Source organism: Microtus oregoni, unplaced genomic scaffold (genome assembly GCF_018167655.1).
Source record: "Microtus oregoni isolate MIOR12 unplaced genomic scaffold, Mior012 000072F_ref0000427, whole genome shotgun sequence".
Lineage (NCBI taxonomy): Eukaryota > Metazoa > Chordata > Mammalia > Rodentia > Cricetidae > Microtus > Microtus oregoni.
This window is the reverse complement of record NW_024543979.1, coordinates 2,610,195-2,623,601: the sequence shown is the minus strand read 5'-3', so window position 1 is coordinate 2,623,601 and position 13,407 is coordinate 2,610,195. Positions and strand designations below refer to the sequence as shown.

Here is a 13,407-nt window from a genome sequence, read left to right as displayed (position 1 = left end):
CTTACATTTTCCCCAGCCTCTCCTCCATTCTGTTCCCTGAGAGATGGAGCAGTTGGGGCTGGGTACCGTATGATCAGCTGATCTGCATTTTGATCTGTTGTGACTTTCTATACTGATCTCTTGCTTCTGCAAATAGAGATTGATGGAAGTGTGAGCTGTGCTTATCTGCGCACATAAAGGTAAGTGTGGAGACTGTAGCCAGGTTATAGTAGGTTAGGAAAATCGCCCTAGAAGATCCTCAGGTCCATGACCTTACCAGCTGTGTGTCATGGCTGGGCAGCACTTATAAGGATAGCTTGCCCCCGGTCATTGTGATGGACATAGGTGCCACATCTGGCTAGGACTCTTGATCCTTTCCTCCCTCAGCACCTTGCATTGCACCTTCTAGTACTATGGAAAATAGTCCTCGAGGAGGTTTGGGGTCAGTTCCAGCTCAAATCCTCAAAGTATGTGTAATGTCTTTGGCATTTGGGAGGCATCCAGGAGCTATGGCAACAGGGAGACATCCAGGGCTTTGGCAATAGGCTCTATTGTTTTGGGACTCTCTTGGACAGACTCCCCTGACTAACCACTTGAAAGATTTCCCATGCCTGGTACTAATTGAAGGTTTGTTAAACAGTTTGTGGGAGGAGTATTAGAAGCCTGTATGATGTAATTTCATTTGAAATGTGTGTACATGCACATACACTTATACGTACAAATGCAATTTTAGCTAAGTATAAAATAATGATTCCTCATACGTTTTATATTGTGACTGATCTCAAAACTCTGGGCTCAAGTGATCTTCATCCATCCTTCTTAGTAACAGGGGCTACACGTCACAGCTACTTTTATTTTTAAAGATTTGTTTTAATTTTTAAGTATGTGTATATGTAGAAGCTGAGGTGCACGTATGGGCAGGAACCCTCAGAGGCCAAACATGCTGGATCCTGAAGCTGGTGTTATGGGAGGTTGTAAGCCACCTAACATGAGTGTTAAGAGTTGAACTCAGGCTCTCTAGGACCACATGCTGTACTCTAACCATTGAGCCATCTCTCCAGCCTCTGATTGGGCATCTTGATCACTCAGTCCTGAGGAGCAGGCAGGTAGCGCTCACCGGCGCAGCATCCCTGGCCTGCACTCATTTCCCCTCATGGATCCCCAGCAGAAACTAGGAAGCTCTTTCTCACCCCAGATCACGTTCCTGACCTCTGTGTTTCTAGCCTGTCTCTTGCCCAGCACCATGTACTGGATAGGTGAAGCTGCTCTAAACCCATTCTATATGCTCGTATCACGCCTTTCTGGGAGTCCGTAAACTAACACTGCCTTCTCCCAGATTTTTCTTTTCTTTTTTTTTTTTTTTATGAAATATGTGACTGTTAGCAAACTCGTCAGTGTGACTTCTTGTTTGCATGGGAAATCTATTTAATTATCATTCACTCTCTTTTCAATAAGGAGTAAGAACGTTTGTCCCTAAGCCTGTTGCCACTACGCTGCAGTACATTGGAGGAGCTGCTGCCATCCTGGGCCTTGTGGCCATGGCCTCTGATGTGGAAGGGTTGTATGCAGCAGTCAAGGCTCTGGTCTGTGTGGTCAAGAGTAACCCGCTAGCCAGTAAGGAGATGGAGAGAATCAAGGGCTATCAGGTTGGTAACCGTAAGGCTTTACCGTCACTCCGCTTTACCCAGATCACCTCATTCTCATTAGTCCTGTTTTCTAAACTGTCAACGTATTGAATGAGGAGACATCTGTGTGGCTTTAACTTTGGTTTCTCAGGTCCGCGTCTTTCAGTCTCCCGTGTCCTGCAGACTGCATTGTTTCGGCAGCCTTGATATGTATGAGGCGCTGGACCCTCGCTGTCCTACGGAATGGTCCCAGGTCTCTGTGCAAGTCTCATCCACATCTCATCCATCCATGCTGCTTTTGCATGTGACCTGGGTGTGACTAGTCCATGTGCTGAATGCTGAGATATTTATCCGCTCATACTACTATGTGAAGTCTGTCCCTACAGTTCTCCCCCTACAGTTACTATATAGTGCGGTGGTTAGGGGATAATCAGAGGAAATGTCTGTACAAAGCTTTTAAATGGGATGTTTTTGACCTCAGTTTGACCTAATCTGTATGTTCAAATGCCATGGATAGAGAAAGCCAGCCGTGTTCAGAGTGCTGTTTGCTAGCTTGGGTGTTCTTTCCCTACCCAGAGGGAGTGAAGTGAAATGGATCAGGTTAGCTGTTCCTTGGAGAGACTGGGGGTTGGTGACCCCTCAAAGCTTTCCCCATTTTCTTTGTGGCTCCCTTCTATTTCACTCCCCTTCATCTCTAGCTCTCATACTCACTAAGTATGAGAGCCACTGTACAGCGAGCACACACGGGGGTTCCCGACGGTGCAGAGGGGGTTGTAAGATTGGCGTTGTTCTCTGCTGTGTAATCTGTGGGGCAGAAAAAGGACGCAAGGGAAACAGTTTAAATATTTGAGGGAACACTGAGTCTCTGCTGTCGAATTTTTGTTGTTGTCTCTGGACGCCTGTGAAAGCCAGCATGAAGGCAGGAATGCTGTCTTCCGGCTTGTGCTGTTGGAGGCTTGGTCCACGATCTGCTAGCTCTGTGACTGCTGGCCTGTTGTAAAATAGGACATCGGAGTGGAGAGCATGTGCCTAAGGAGAGCTGTTGATCTCATGCAGCAGGAGACAGGAAAGGACTGAGGACTGTTTCTCCGAGTACGTCCCCAGTGGCTCCTTTCACCCAGCGGGACCTCACCTGCCCTAATAGCATTAGGTCATGAAGCCAACAAAGAGTTAACCCGTTGACTAGATCCGTTATATGTGCCACGATCCATTTGATTATCTGCAATAAGTAGGCCTGTTGTGCTTCTTCTTCCAGTTGTTGGCAATGCTGCTAAAAAAGAAACGCTCCCTTCTCAACAGCCACATCCTGCATCTCACGTTTTCCCTGGTGGGGACCGTTGACAGTGGCCATGAGACATCCATTATTCCCAATTCCACGGCTTTCCAGGACCTGCTTTGTGATTTTGAAGTAAGTATACACACTAACTCGTAATACAAAGTTGCTGGATCTATTCAGCTTTTTCTTTTTTCTTCTCCGAGAGAGTTAAGCAGTTTTATCTCAGTTATATGTGTCTGAAATCGTGTGATTTTATGATTATATCAGTATCATTTAGTAAAACATAAGAAATCATGTAATTATATTTCCTTTTCTCCAGATACTTCCTGTTCTACAAATGTTACAGAAACTAAATGCTTAATACATACCCTGCAACTGCCCATTTCTACTGCAGCAGGCAAAACCAAAGGTTCCCATTACGCTCTTGTGAAAGAAACTTTTCCACGAGAAGTGGAGTCTGGGTGGTTAGCAGCTCCATAGTGAAAGAATGTGCTCCCTAAAACAGCAGTTTTCAAGTTTATGATTTCAAGTTTATGATTCCTCTGATTTCAAGTTTATGATTACCATTTAATATGCAAACATGAATTGAATACCAAATTCTGGCTCCGTTTCACAGTACCTTTCTACTCCATGACTTCCTAGAGCATCTTTTATTACTAAGCCACTATAGTCTATAAATAATTCCTCCCCTTTTTATAAACAGCCATTTCACAAATAAAATAATCATAACAGCATATATTTTCTTTGATATTATTTTATAATCTAAAATAATGTGGTTTATCTTTGAAGAATATTGTACTATGTCCATTTCTTCTTTCCTATCCTTTTGCTGTATTTGCACATTTTTCTAATTTATAATATCCAAGATAGTTCATATTATTTTCACCTTAAATGATCAGTTAATTTTTTAAATGCATTTAAAAAAATCTTTTCATTGCCCAAATGTATCATATTTACAGCTCTTTAAAGATTTTATTTTTATTTTTTGTGTAAGCATATCTGTGCCCGTGTACAGGGTTTCAGGTCCCCTTTAGCTGCAGTTACAGGTAGCTGTGCACCATCCAGTTTGGGTGCTGGGAACTGAAGCTGTCTCCTCTCAAGAGCAGCGAGGGCTCCTAATGACTAAGCATTCTCGTGAGCCTGTATTCCACTTGTACCTGAATTATAACCTAGGTCTGCTGGCAATGAATTCTCCCATCTGAAGAAGGCTTTTTCTATTCTCTTTTTATTTAAAGATGCTTTTGCGTGAATGCACTTCTACTTGGCCATTTTCACTTTTCCAAACTTTAAAAATGTCAACGATCATATTTATCTTTATGAATGACATATAGAATATATATAATAGATTTAAAAGCATGGTAATTGCATTTCTGTCTTCTTGGGTCTGTTTATAGTGATTGATTTTTCTCCCCATTTTCTACTGTGTATAGTTAATTATATGACTAAAGTATGTTCCATTAATGTGCTTGATTTTGTTCTGCTGACAATGGAGCATTTTCAGGCTTAAATATTCTGTTGTTCATGCGTTGTTGTAGGTCTGGCTCCACGCACCGTATGAACTTCATCTTTCTTTATTTGAACACTTCATTGAACTGCTGACCGAGTCCAGGTATTAGTTAATGCTCGTGTGGTTGACTGTCCACTTGTGAAAGAGATGGTCTTGCAATGTGTAAACTGTCTTTCTCTTACAGTGAGGCTTCCAAGAATGCCAAGTTAATGAGGGAATTTCAGCTAATCCCCAAGCTGCTCCTGACTCTCCGAGACATGTCCTTGTCTCAGCCGACCATTGCTGCTATTAGTAATGTCCTGAGCTTCCTGCTGCAGGGCTTCCCCAGCAGCAACGACCTGCTCAGGTGGGTTTGTCTCTCTAGAGACTGAACTCGCCAGTGAGGTAGAGATGAGTTGAGTTGGATGGAATTGGTCCCTAGGGTCCCTATGCTCATGTAACAAATGTAATGTCAGTATCATGCAAGTAAGGTGTGGGAAGGGGTATGGAAATCAGCCAAAAACATTGGCAGACCTAGATGTGAGAGTTTTTATTATAGGAATTGTCAGCCCCCACCCTCACTCCTCAAGGCCTGTTCATTCTCGGGTGTGTGTCACACACATGCATATAGACTTCTGCTTTGCACCTTGCCTTACCCTCTGTCACTCAGAAACAGATGAAGCTTTATTGTTGCGACATAAATATTTTATATGATTTGAGTATTAATTTATTTAGAGTAACTGAAGAGATGGCTCGGGTATAAGATCACTTGCTATGCAGCTGTGATGAGCTAAGTAGCACCTACATAGCAAGCCAGGTCTGCCTGTAACCCCATACAGATGGAAGCAGAGACAGAAGGGTCACTGGGGCTGGCTGCTCGCCCAGCTGTCACATAGGAGCACCAGGCTCAGGAAGAGACCCAGTCTCAAAAGAACAAAGTAGAGAAGGACAAGGTAGGAAAGGCAGTTCATTCTCTGTCCTGCACAGATGCACGGGCACTCACCCCTACATACATGCTTACCCCACAGTCACACACAAACACACACTTGCACGCCTATGCTGTAGGTAATAGTTTGTTTTTTTTTTAACATGAGGGAAATTCAGAGTCTTTCCTTTTATTTATGGAGTTTGCAGAAAGTTGTTTGATGCTTTTAACTTTGATATTCAAAGCCGAGACCTTGACACTGTTTTGGAGAATTTCAATTATCTTAATTACTATTATTTATTTAGAATTTATTCTGCCATATAATCACTTAGATGAAATTATCACCAAACCTCATCAACATTTTAACTTTTTAAGTTTTTCACTTCCTTTGTAAATGAACAGGGCCCAGAGAACTCTCACTGCTTGTCTCTGGTCACATTGTTAAAAGTCAGTCAGTGCCTCTGTGTGTGTGTGCACATAAATATACTTCTATCCACGCACACACATCATATATGTATAACCTAGCCTGTATTCTGAACCCAAGCTCTCCATCCCCGGCTCAGTGGCCTCGCACAGATCAGCCAGAGTATTCTAACCTGACCAGCCAAGCTCTCCAGCTTGTTAAGTCACATGGCTCAGTGCGTTAAGGAGCCCAGACTTCTGAAAACCTAGAGACATCTCTGTGTTGATGGCACTAGGTGTGGTCTAAGAGAAAGCAAACCGAATACTGTCACCTAAAGAGCCATAGAAGTCGAAGCAGAAATGTGTGTGTTTTTGTTTTCTCATTTCTTTGTATCTCGTGATCTAGGAAAAAGAAACATTAGACCTTTTTTGCTTTCTGCTTTATTTAAAGGTTTGGCCAGTTCATCTCCTCTACGTTGCCAACCTTTGCAGTTTGTGAGAAATTCGTGGTTATGGAAATTAATAATGAAGAGAAACCTGATGTGGGTGAGTTAACCAAAGAAAATGGGCAGCTAATCACTCTGCCCTCATATGATACAAATGAGACTGAATTGTATGTGAAAATATTATGTGACATTCCTCTTTATGTTACATTTTTTGTCTTTACGGGTATATCTGTCATATGTTAAATCTATGTAATATGCAGAAATGTAGTGTGGTCACAAAATATAAAATCTTTCCTGATTTTAGAGTCATGGCAGTCCTTTTCTGGTATTACTGAAATTACTTCATTTCTAAAATTATGTCCATATTACTAGTATTATTTCTCAGTAGTCAATGAGAGAAATCTTTTTACCTGCTGATACTGAGAGAGAACTTTCCTTGTTCATCATTATTGATGTTATTGCCCTGTTATATAATCAGCAAATCTGTCCCATGGAATCTTATAGCTTACAGACATACACAGAAGAAGTATAGCAAAAGTAGTGTAACCTCAACTTGCAGAGGACAAAGATTAAGAGACTGGAATGCTAAAACCGGTCTACTACTGCAGACTTGGACTAGAGCATACAGCTCCTGCTTAATTCGCTCCTGCCAGTTCATTTGAAACCACGTTGATCTTAGAAAAAAATAGCAGTAGTATGATGAAATGGATAGACAGTATTGGTTGAATACTTATTGTGTGTTCTATCTAACTACACAACAACCCTGTGCTGTGGTTACTGCCACCTCTGTTTTAGGGAAAAGAATCTGCCACTCACGCAACATAATTGAAAGATCTAAGATCGTGACTATATTTGAATCAAGGTAGCTCAAACCAACATAAGGTTTGGGGTTTTTATTGAATAGATTTTTTTTATACAGTATATTCCGTTTATTGTTTTCCTAACCCCAACTCTTCCCAGATCCTCTACACACACACACACACCCAATCCTTTACACTCCCACACACCCAATCCTTCACACACACACACACACACACACACACACACACTCCTCTACACTCCCCCACAATCCAATCCTCTATACTCCCACACATCCAAATCCACACCCTGTCTTTCTGTCTCATTAGAATACAGTCCTCTAAAAATAAAATAAGAAGAAGAAGATAAAATAAAATCAAACCAGAATGGACAAAAAAAAAAAAAACAGAATAAAAAAGGGTCAAAGGGAAAGAAGCATACAGATACTGAGACACACATTCACATGCACTGAAAACCCATGAACAAAATCAGAAACCACAATATATAAGCAAAAGACCTGTAAGAAGAAAACAAGTTCCCATACAAAGCAAAAATCTTTGAAAATGCTGTTACATTGAGTTTGTTTTGTGTTGGCCGTCTACTGTGGAGCTTGGGCCTGCCCTTAGGTGTGGCTTGTTTCCTCAGTGAGATGGTGGTGAAAATTAGTTGGAGACAACTTCTGGTTTAAGGATAGGCGGTGGTATCTGCTACTCTCAGTGCTAAAAGGCCATCTGGCTGAGACCTCTGCCAGCCCTGGGCATGCTGCCATAATCTCCAAGTTCATAGTGTGGCAGTCTTGTTTTCGTGATGCCCTCCATCCCCTCTGGCTCTTCCAGTCTTCCCACCTCCTCTTCCCCAGAGTTCCCTGACTCCCGAGGGAGGGAGATGGAGACATCCTATTTAGAACTGAGTGTTCCAAGGTCCCCTGGTGCTCGGCACCTGAAAGAGGGTGTCCTAAGTCCCCTTGTGAACTTGAAGCATCATAATGAATAAAGTAATAAATTCCCTTTGTGTGTATGGAGGGGAAGTGGGAGTCGGGATCTCTCCCTTTCTGTTTTTGGGTGACCTAACCTGTTATATAAACCAAGGTGCCTCTGCCTCCTGATCACTGGGATTAAAGTCATGCACCACTGTACTCAGCTAAATTTACTTTTTATTTCACTGTGTAGACCTGACTGGCCTGGAACTCACTATGAAGATGAGACTGGCCTTGAACTCACAGAGATCTGCCCACCTCTAGAATGTTAGTTTAAAGGCACGTGTGACCACACCCAGCCAAATCCATATTTTAAAAGACAGTCTAAAGTTCTAGAGTAGTCCATGATCCAAACAAATAGAAGCTAAAATCACAATAGAGTTCTGGCTGGGCCTCAGTGCTAGCAGAAATGGAAGCGTGGCGGTGACTAATGGTGCTCAAGCCCTCGGCTTCTGGTCCACCCCATTGAGGGCCTCTGAACCTGTCTTGCTCAGCTTTGCTATAGTTTCTTTTGTGCTTTGTGTAGACTTTGCCTCTGTTCTGAAAATTCTCACTTTGCTTTGTGTATTGTATTTGTTGAATAAACTAATGATTCCTATTTTCAAACTTTAACATCTAGTCTCAACAGAAAGCATGGCTCTCATCTCAGAGAAATTAAGAGAAAGTTTATTCTTGAGCCAGTAATGAGTGATCATGGCCTAGGTTCAGGTTGGCTCAGGTAGCATGTTTTAATGTAGAACGGCTTCGTGAAGTTTTACAGTTACAGAACAAAAGTAAGTAGTTTTTCACATACACGGGTACAAACATTGGATAGCAGGATCCAGCAGAGCAAGGGAGCATCTTGTCATCTTGATGTTCTCCTAACTGTAGCTGGTGAAAGGTCACAGTCTGCTGGCTGAGTTAATTCATTTCAGAAGGGTTTACTGGATCACAGAGGCGAGAGAAGAGCAAGCTTAGGGGAGCCTAAGTAAGGCTTCTGGGGTCCTGATCTGCAACATTCCAAGTCTTCATAATTAGGGAGTTCATTGAGTATATCGAAGCTTTAATGTGGGCGTTGCCTGTTCCAGGAGCTTTAGGTCACACAACTGCATTCACCTCATCTTTAAAGAAAGAGGAAGTAGAGGACCTGTCAGGGACACTGAGGTTCTGTGGGAATAACTGTTTTGATTCCTATGGTTTTAATTGGTGGCTTTCTCCTACTAAAGAAGATAGGGGAGTATTAGTTAAAACACAGAAGTCTGAAGTCACTACCTTTGACAATGTTGGAGGTATAAATGAACACTGGTCATGGTTCTAAAGAGAAATTATCTGGTTCATTTTCTTTTTGGTATGGTGGAAATCACTTGTGAAGAACATGTTTCCTACAAGGTTTTTTTCCTCATTATTTCAAAGAAGAGGGTTGGGCATTTTATCCTCTATCCCTGGGGTATGTAAATGTGTTTATCTCCCCCTTAGGGTCAGAAGAGGAGTTCGGAGGTCTTGTATCTGCTAATCTTATACTTCTGAGGAACAGACTTCTAGACATCTTGCTAAAACTAGTTCATACATCGAAAGAAAAGACAAGCATTAACTTGCAGTAAGTGAAACCTACTACTCCTAGCCTGGCATGGGGTGCACACCTTCAATCACACTACTTGAGAAGCAGAGGCAGGCAAATCTTTGTGTGTTTAGGCCAGCTTGGTCACATTGTGAGTTCTAGGACAGCTAGGACCACGTAGTGATAACCTTTCTCAAGGAAAAAAAAAAAAAAAAAGAAGACGACGATGATGAAGAATAAAAAGGAGTAAAAGAACCGATATTCCTGTATGCTGTTCCTTGAAAACGGAGGCTGCACTTTCGTTTCCTGGCCACCCAGACCTGAATAATCTCACAGAAACTATATTAATTACAACACTGTTTGGCCAGTGGCTCAGACATATTCCTAGCTAGCTCTTACATCTTAAATTAACCCATTTCTGTTCATCTATACATCACCACAAGGCTGTGGTTACCTGTAATGTTCTGGCATCTTTCTCCTTCTGTGACTACATAGCATTTCTTTGACTCCACCTACTCCGCCCCCTTTCAGATTTCCTATCTGGTTTTAATCTGCTAAGCCATTGGCTGAAACAGTTTTATTCATTAACCAATAAAAGAAACACATATACAGAAGGACCTCCAACATCAGTTACTCATCACTTCCTGTCAAACAGAACCAGATTTCAAACAAGTTTTGATAGTATCAAAAATGAAGCTCAGCCAAATTTTCTGTTTGAAATCTGAGTTTAGTTTGAAAGCTAATTTCCTTTCTTTGAATCTGTCTGTCTTGGAACAGGGCTTGTGAAGAGCTGGTGAGGACCCTGGGTTTTGACTGGATCCTGATGTTCATGGAAGAACACTTGCATCCCACCACGGTCACAGCTGCCATGCGGATCCTTGTGGCCCTGCTGAGTAACCAGTCGATCCTCATCAAGTTTAAGGAAGGACTCAGCGGCGGAGGATGGCTGGAGCAGACGGATTCTGTGCTGACAAATAAGATAGGGACTGTGCTAGGTGAGAGACTCCAGTTCCGTGCTTCAAAATACGCTGCTGGTCTGTCTGAGTGCCGTGTAAGCGTGCGCTCTCCAGTTGATAGCACCACCCCTAGGAACTGTGAATTCTAATAACAATAAAAAGAAACTTTATAGTCTTCCAGATTCAAACTACAGCCAGAGATGGAATTTTAATATGTGAAAACTCAGAGAACTGGCTCTGCTTTTATTGTTCCATACAATCTTTGACCTCAACTGTTACAGCAGAATTGAGTAATGGGAGCGTTAGTGTCCGTGCTGCATGCCCTGCGTCGGTCACCATGCTCGCCATGCAATAGCTTGTTTGGTTTGCACAGTAACTGGATGATGTGTAAGTATATCATCCATAACTCACAGACGAGAAGCAAAAGCCCAGGGCTGACATCAGTCACACAGCAGGATAGACGCCCCATTGTCTCAGATATGTATGGTGGGGCCTAAGTCACATGTGATCATCGTGATTCAGAAACGAGATGATGTATGAATGAGAGTGAGAAATTTTCCTTCATTAGAGTATATTTTAGACAATTAATTCAGCCGCACTGAGAAACTGGTGAAGATACATATACTTAACAACCTAGACATAAATTGTTCTTCCTGTGTTAAATAACATAACTGGAAAATGTGAATCCCATTTGAAATTTTAATAACTTCAGAGTGAAAGTCTGTCACTACTGCTTCTGCGCACAAAAGATTTCTGTTGAAATTGTGGCTGACATCCACTCTGCACTGAGCTCTCTGCTGGGCATGGGGTGTCGGAAGGACCATGTTTGGGTCGTACCCTGAACTCCGGTGTAATCGAGGACTCCTGTAGAGACAGAATTCATAGATGCATGCATGTTCTTAGCCACATCCACGCTCTCTCCCAGCTGGCTCCTGGCAAAGTTTCAGAGAATGGTGGGTGACCCACTCAGCTTGGGGAGACCACAGCCACAGTGGGCATGGATCTGCCTTCTCCACGCCTGCCGTCTTCTGACAGTGCAGATGTGTTGTGTGAGGAGGTCATTTGTCTTCATTTACTCCTAAGCCTGATTCCATATATAACTTAAGGTTAAGATGTGTATGCTGCCTTTTTTTTTTTTAGGACAAATTGCTCAGTTTCACTTAATTCTTTTGGAAACATGAGCTCTTTGACAGTTACTCTTGTCTTGAATGTGCTTGTCCACTGTGAGAAGCATCTGTGGACCTGTCCCAGCTCTCTGTGAGAACCTGTGTCCTCCTGGGTAGATGGCTATGGTCCAGCAGGTGGTGTCGTGAACCTGGACTAAAGATGGGGTCAGCCGCTGGTCCCTGGCTGGCTTTGCCTGTGCAAGCACAGGACAAGTGTGCCACAGCCACAGAGTCAGTGTGGCACTGGGACCCTTCCTAACTCTTCTTCCCTCCTTTCCTCCTAGGGTTCAATGTGGGCAGGAGTGCCGGTGGGAGATCCACAGTCAGGGAGATTAACCGGGAGGCCTGCCATTTTCCCGGCTTCCTGGTTCTGCAGTCTTTCCTGCCTAAGCACACGAATGTCCCTGCCCTCTATTTCCTCCTCATGGCCTTGTTTCTGCAGCAGCCTGTGAGTGAGCTGCCTGAGAACCTGCAGGTCAGTGTGCCTGTCACCAGCAGCCGATGTAAGCAGGGCTGCAAGGTAGGAATTAGCTAGTAAGGTGTCGCTGTAAAACCTGACATTCTTTTCCTTCTTACATTTAAAGTTGAATTTGGGGATTTAAAGACCCTGAAAATTTGCTAGGTGATCTTCCTAGAAAGACGTCCCCATCACAGTTACACCTTCTTTTCTCTCTGGTTGTTCTGTGTGATTGTCTATACATGAGGACTTTGGGTGACATTAACGATCTAAAGGATTGTTTTGAGTAATCTAACTTTACCTAGAAATTTGATTTTATACCAGATAATAATAAATGACGGGAGGGTGTGGGAAGATACCTTGAGCCTGTGATCCCCAGAACCCGAGTAAGAAGTCACCATGGCTACACAGCCCTTAAGTAGGGGGAATGGGGGACCCTTGGAACTCATTGACCCTCTGTACCCAAATTTGTAAACCTTGGGTTCAATGAGGAGACTTTGTCTCAAAATATAAAAATGAAGGCTAGAGAGTGATGAAGGAGAGATACCAGACATCAGTCTTGGTTCTCCACACACATCTGCTTATTTTGCGCGCATGCGCGCGCGCGCGCACACACACACACACACACACACACACACACCACTCTAAAATGAGTAGGTACAAGTATTGGTTTGAAAAACATTGTTAATTTCTTAATGGTATATAACATTTACATTTTCAAGATGATTTCCAGTAATGATTGATTTGAGTTGTCATTAAAGATATTAAAATTGTCTATATGTAGCTGATATCTGTGGCTCCATAAAGACTTAACTTTAACCTTTAAATTCAACTTTGCATCCCTCCAACACCAAATGATATTCAAAGCAGTTTTAATATTTAACTAAGCCTTTTCCATGAAATCTCCTAAGCGCTACTCTTAGATTTATGCTCAGTAGAATTTGGTTTCCCAGGTCTTTTTGGATCGCATAGCACCATGGCCGTGGTGTTCTATAAAGCTGCTCTCAGTAAATCCCATCATCCACTCATTCTGTCACATCTTACTCATAGGTAGCATACGTTTGTGTCACGGCTGAGTTTGGGGACTGACTTCACTGTGCTCCTGTAAACATGTTCCTTAAGATGATCACATTGATGATTTCATCTTTTTTCTAATTGCTGTGTGGGGGTTGGGGTCATATTTTGTCTAGAAAAAAGGAATAGAGTAACGTTGAATGTGTAGGTACTTGCTGAGATGGACCAGGTGACGGTCTATACCATATTCCCCAGGCTTTGATGTGTAGAATGGAGGGTTACTAATGATCTATTGGTTGGTCATTACTCAGTTAAAGCAAAAGTAGTTTCAAAGAGATTTTAGATTGTTAGAATATCTAAACAT

At 42.5% G+C, this 13,407-nt stretch overlaps 1 protein-coding gene across 6 annotated transcripts in view; it reads left to right on the top strand.

Annotated features, from left to right (window-relative positions):
- The window catches only part of Wdfy3 (WD repeat and FYVE domain containing 3), a 248,977-nt gene that overhangs the window by 172,247 nt on the left and 63,323 nt on the right, over nt 1-13,407 (top strand). For 5 of the 6 annotated variants that reach the window (XM_041642101.1, XM_041642100.1, XM_041642099.1 and 2 more), the window contains 8 exons: nt 1,435-1,625; nt 2,860-3,012; nt 4,416-4,489; nt 4,572-4,733; nt 6,145-6,239; nt 9,369-9,489; nt 10,228-10,445; nt 11,857-12,092. In XM_041642101.1, the coding sequence (XP_041498035.1) occupies nt 1,435-1,625; nt 2,860-3,012; nt 4,416-4,489; nt 4,572-4,733; nt 6,145-6,239; nt 9,369-9,489; nt 10,228-10,445; nt 11,857-12,092 (1,250 nt within the window). The remainder of the gene's footprint in view (nt 1-1,434; nt 1,626-2,859; nt 3,013-4,415; nt 4,490-4,571; nt 4,734-6,144; nt 6,240-9,368; nt 9,490-10,227; nt 10,446-11,856; nt 12,093-13,407) is intronic. The other variant, XM_041642098.1, reaches the window with a different exon arrangement.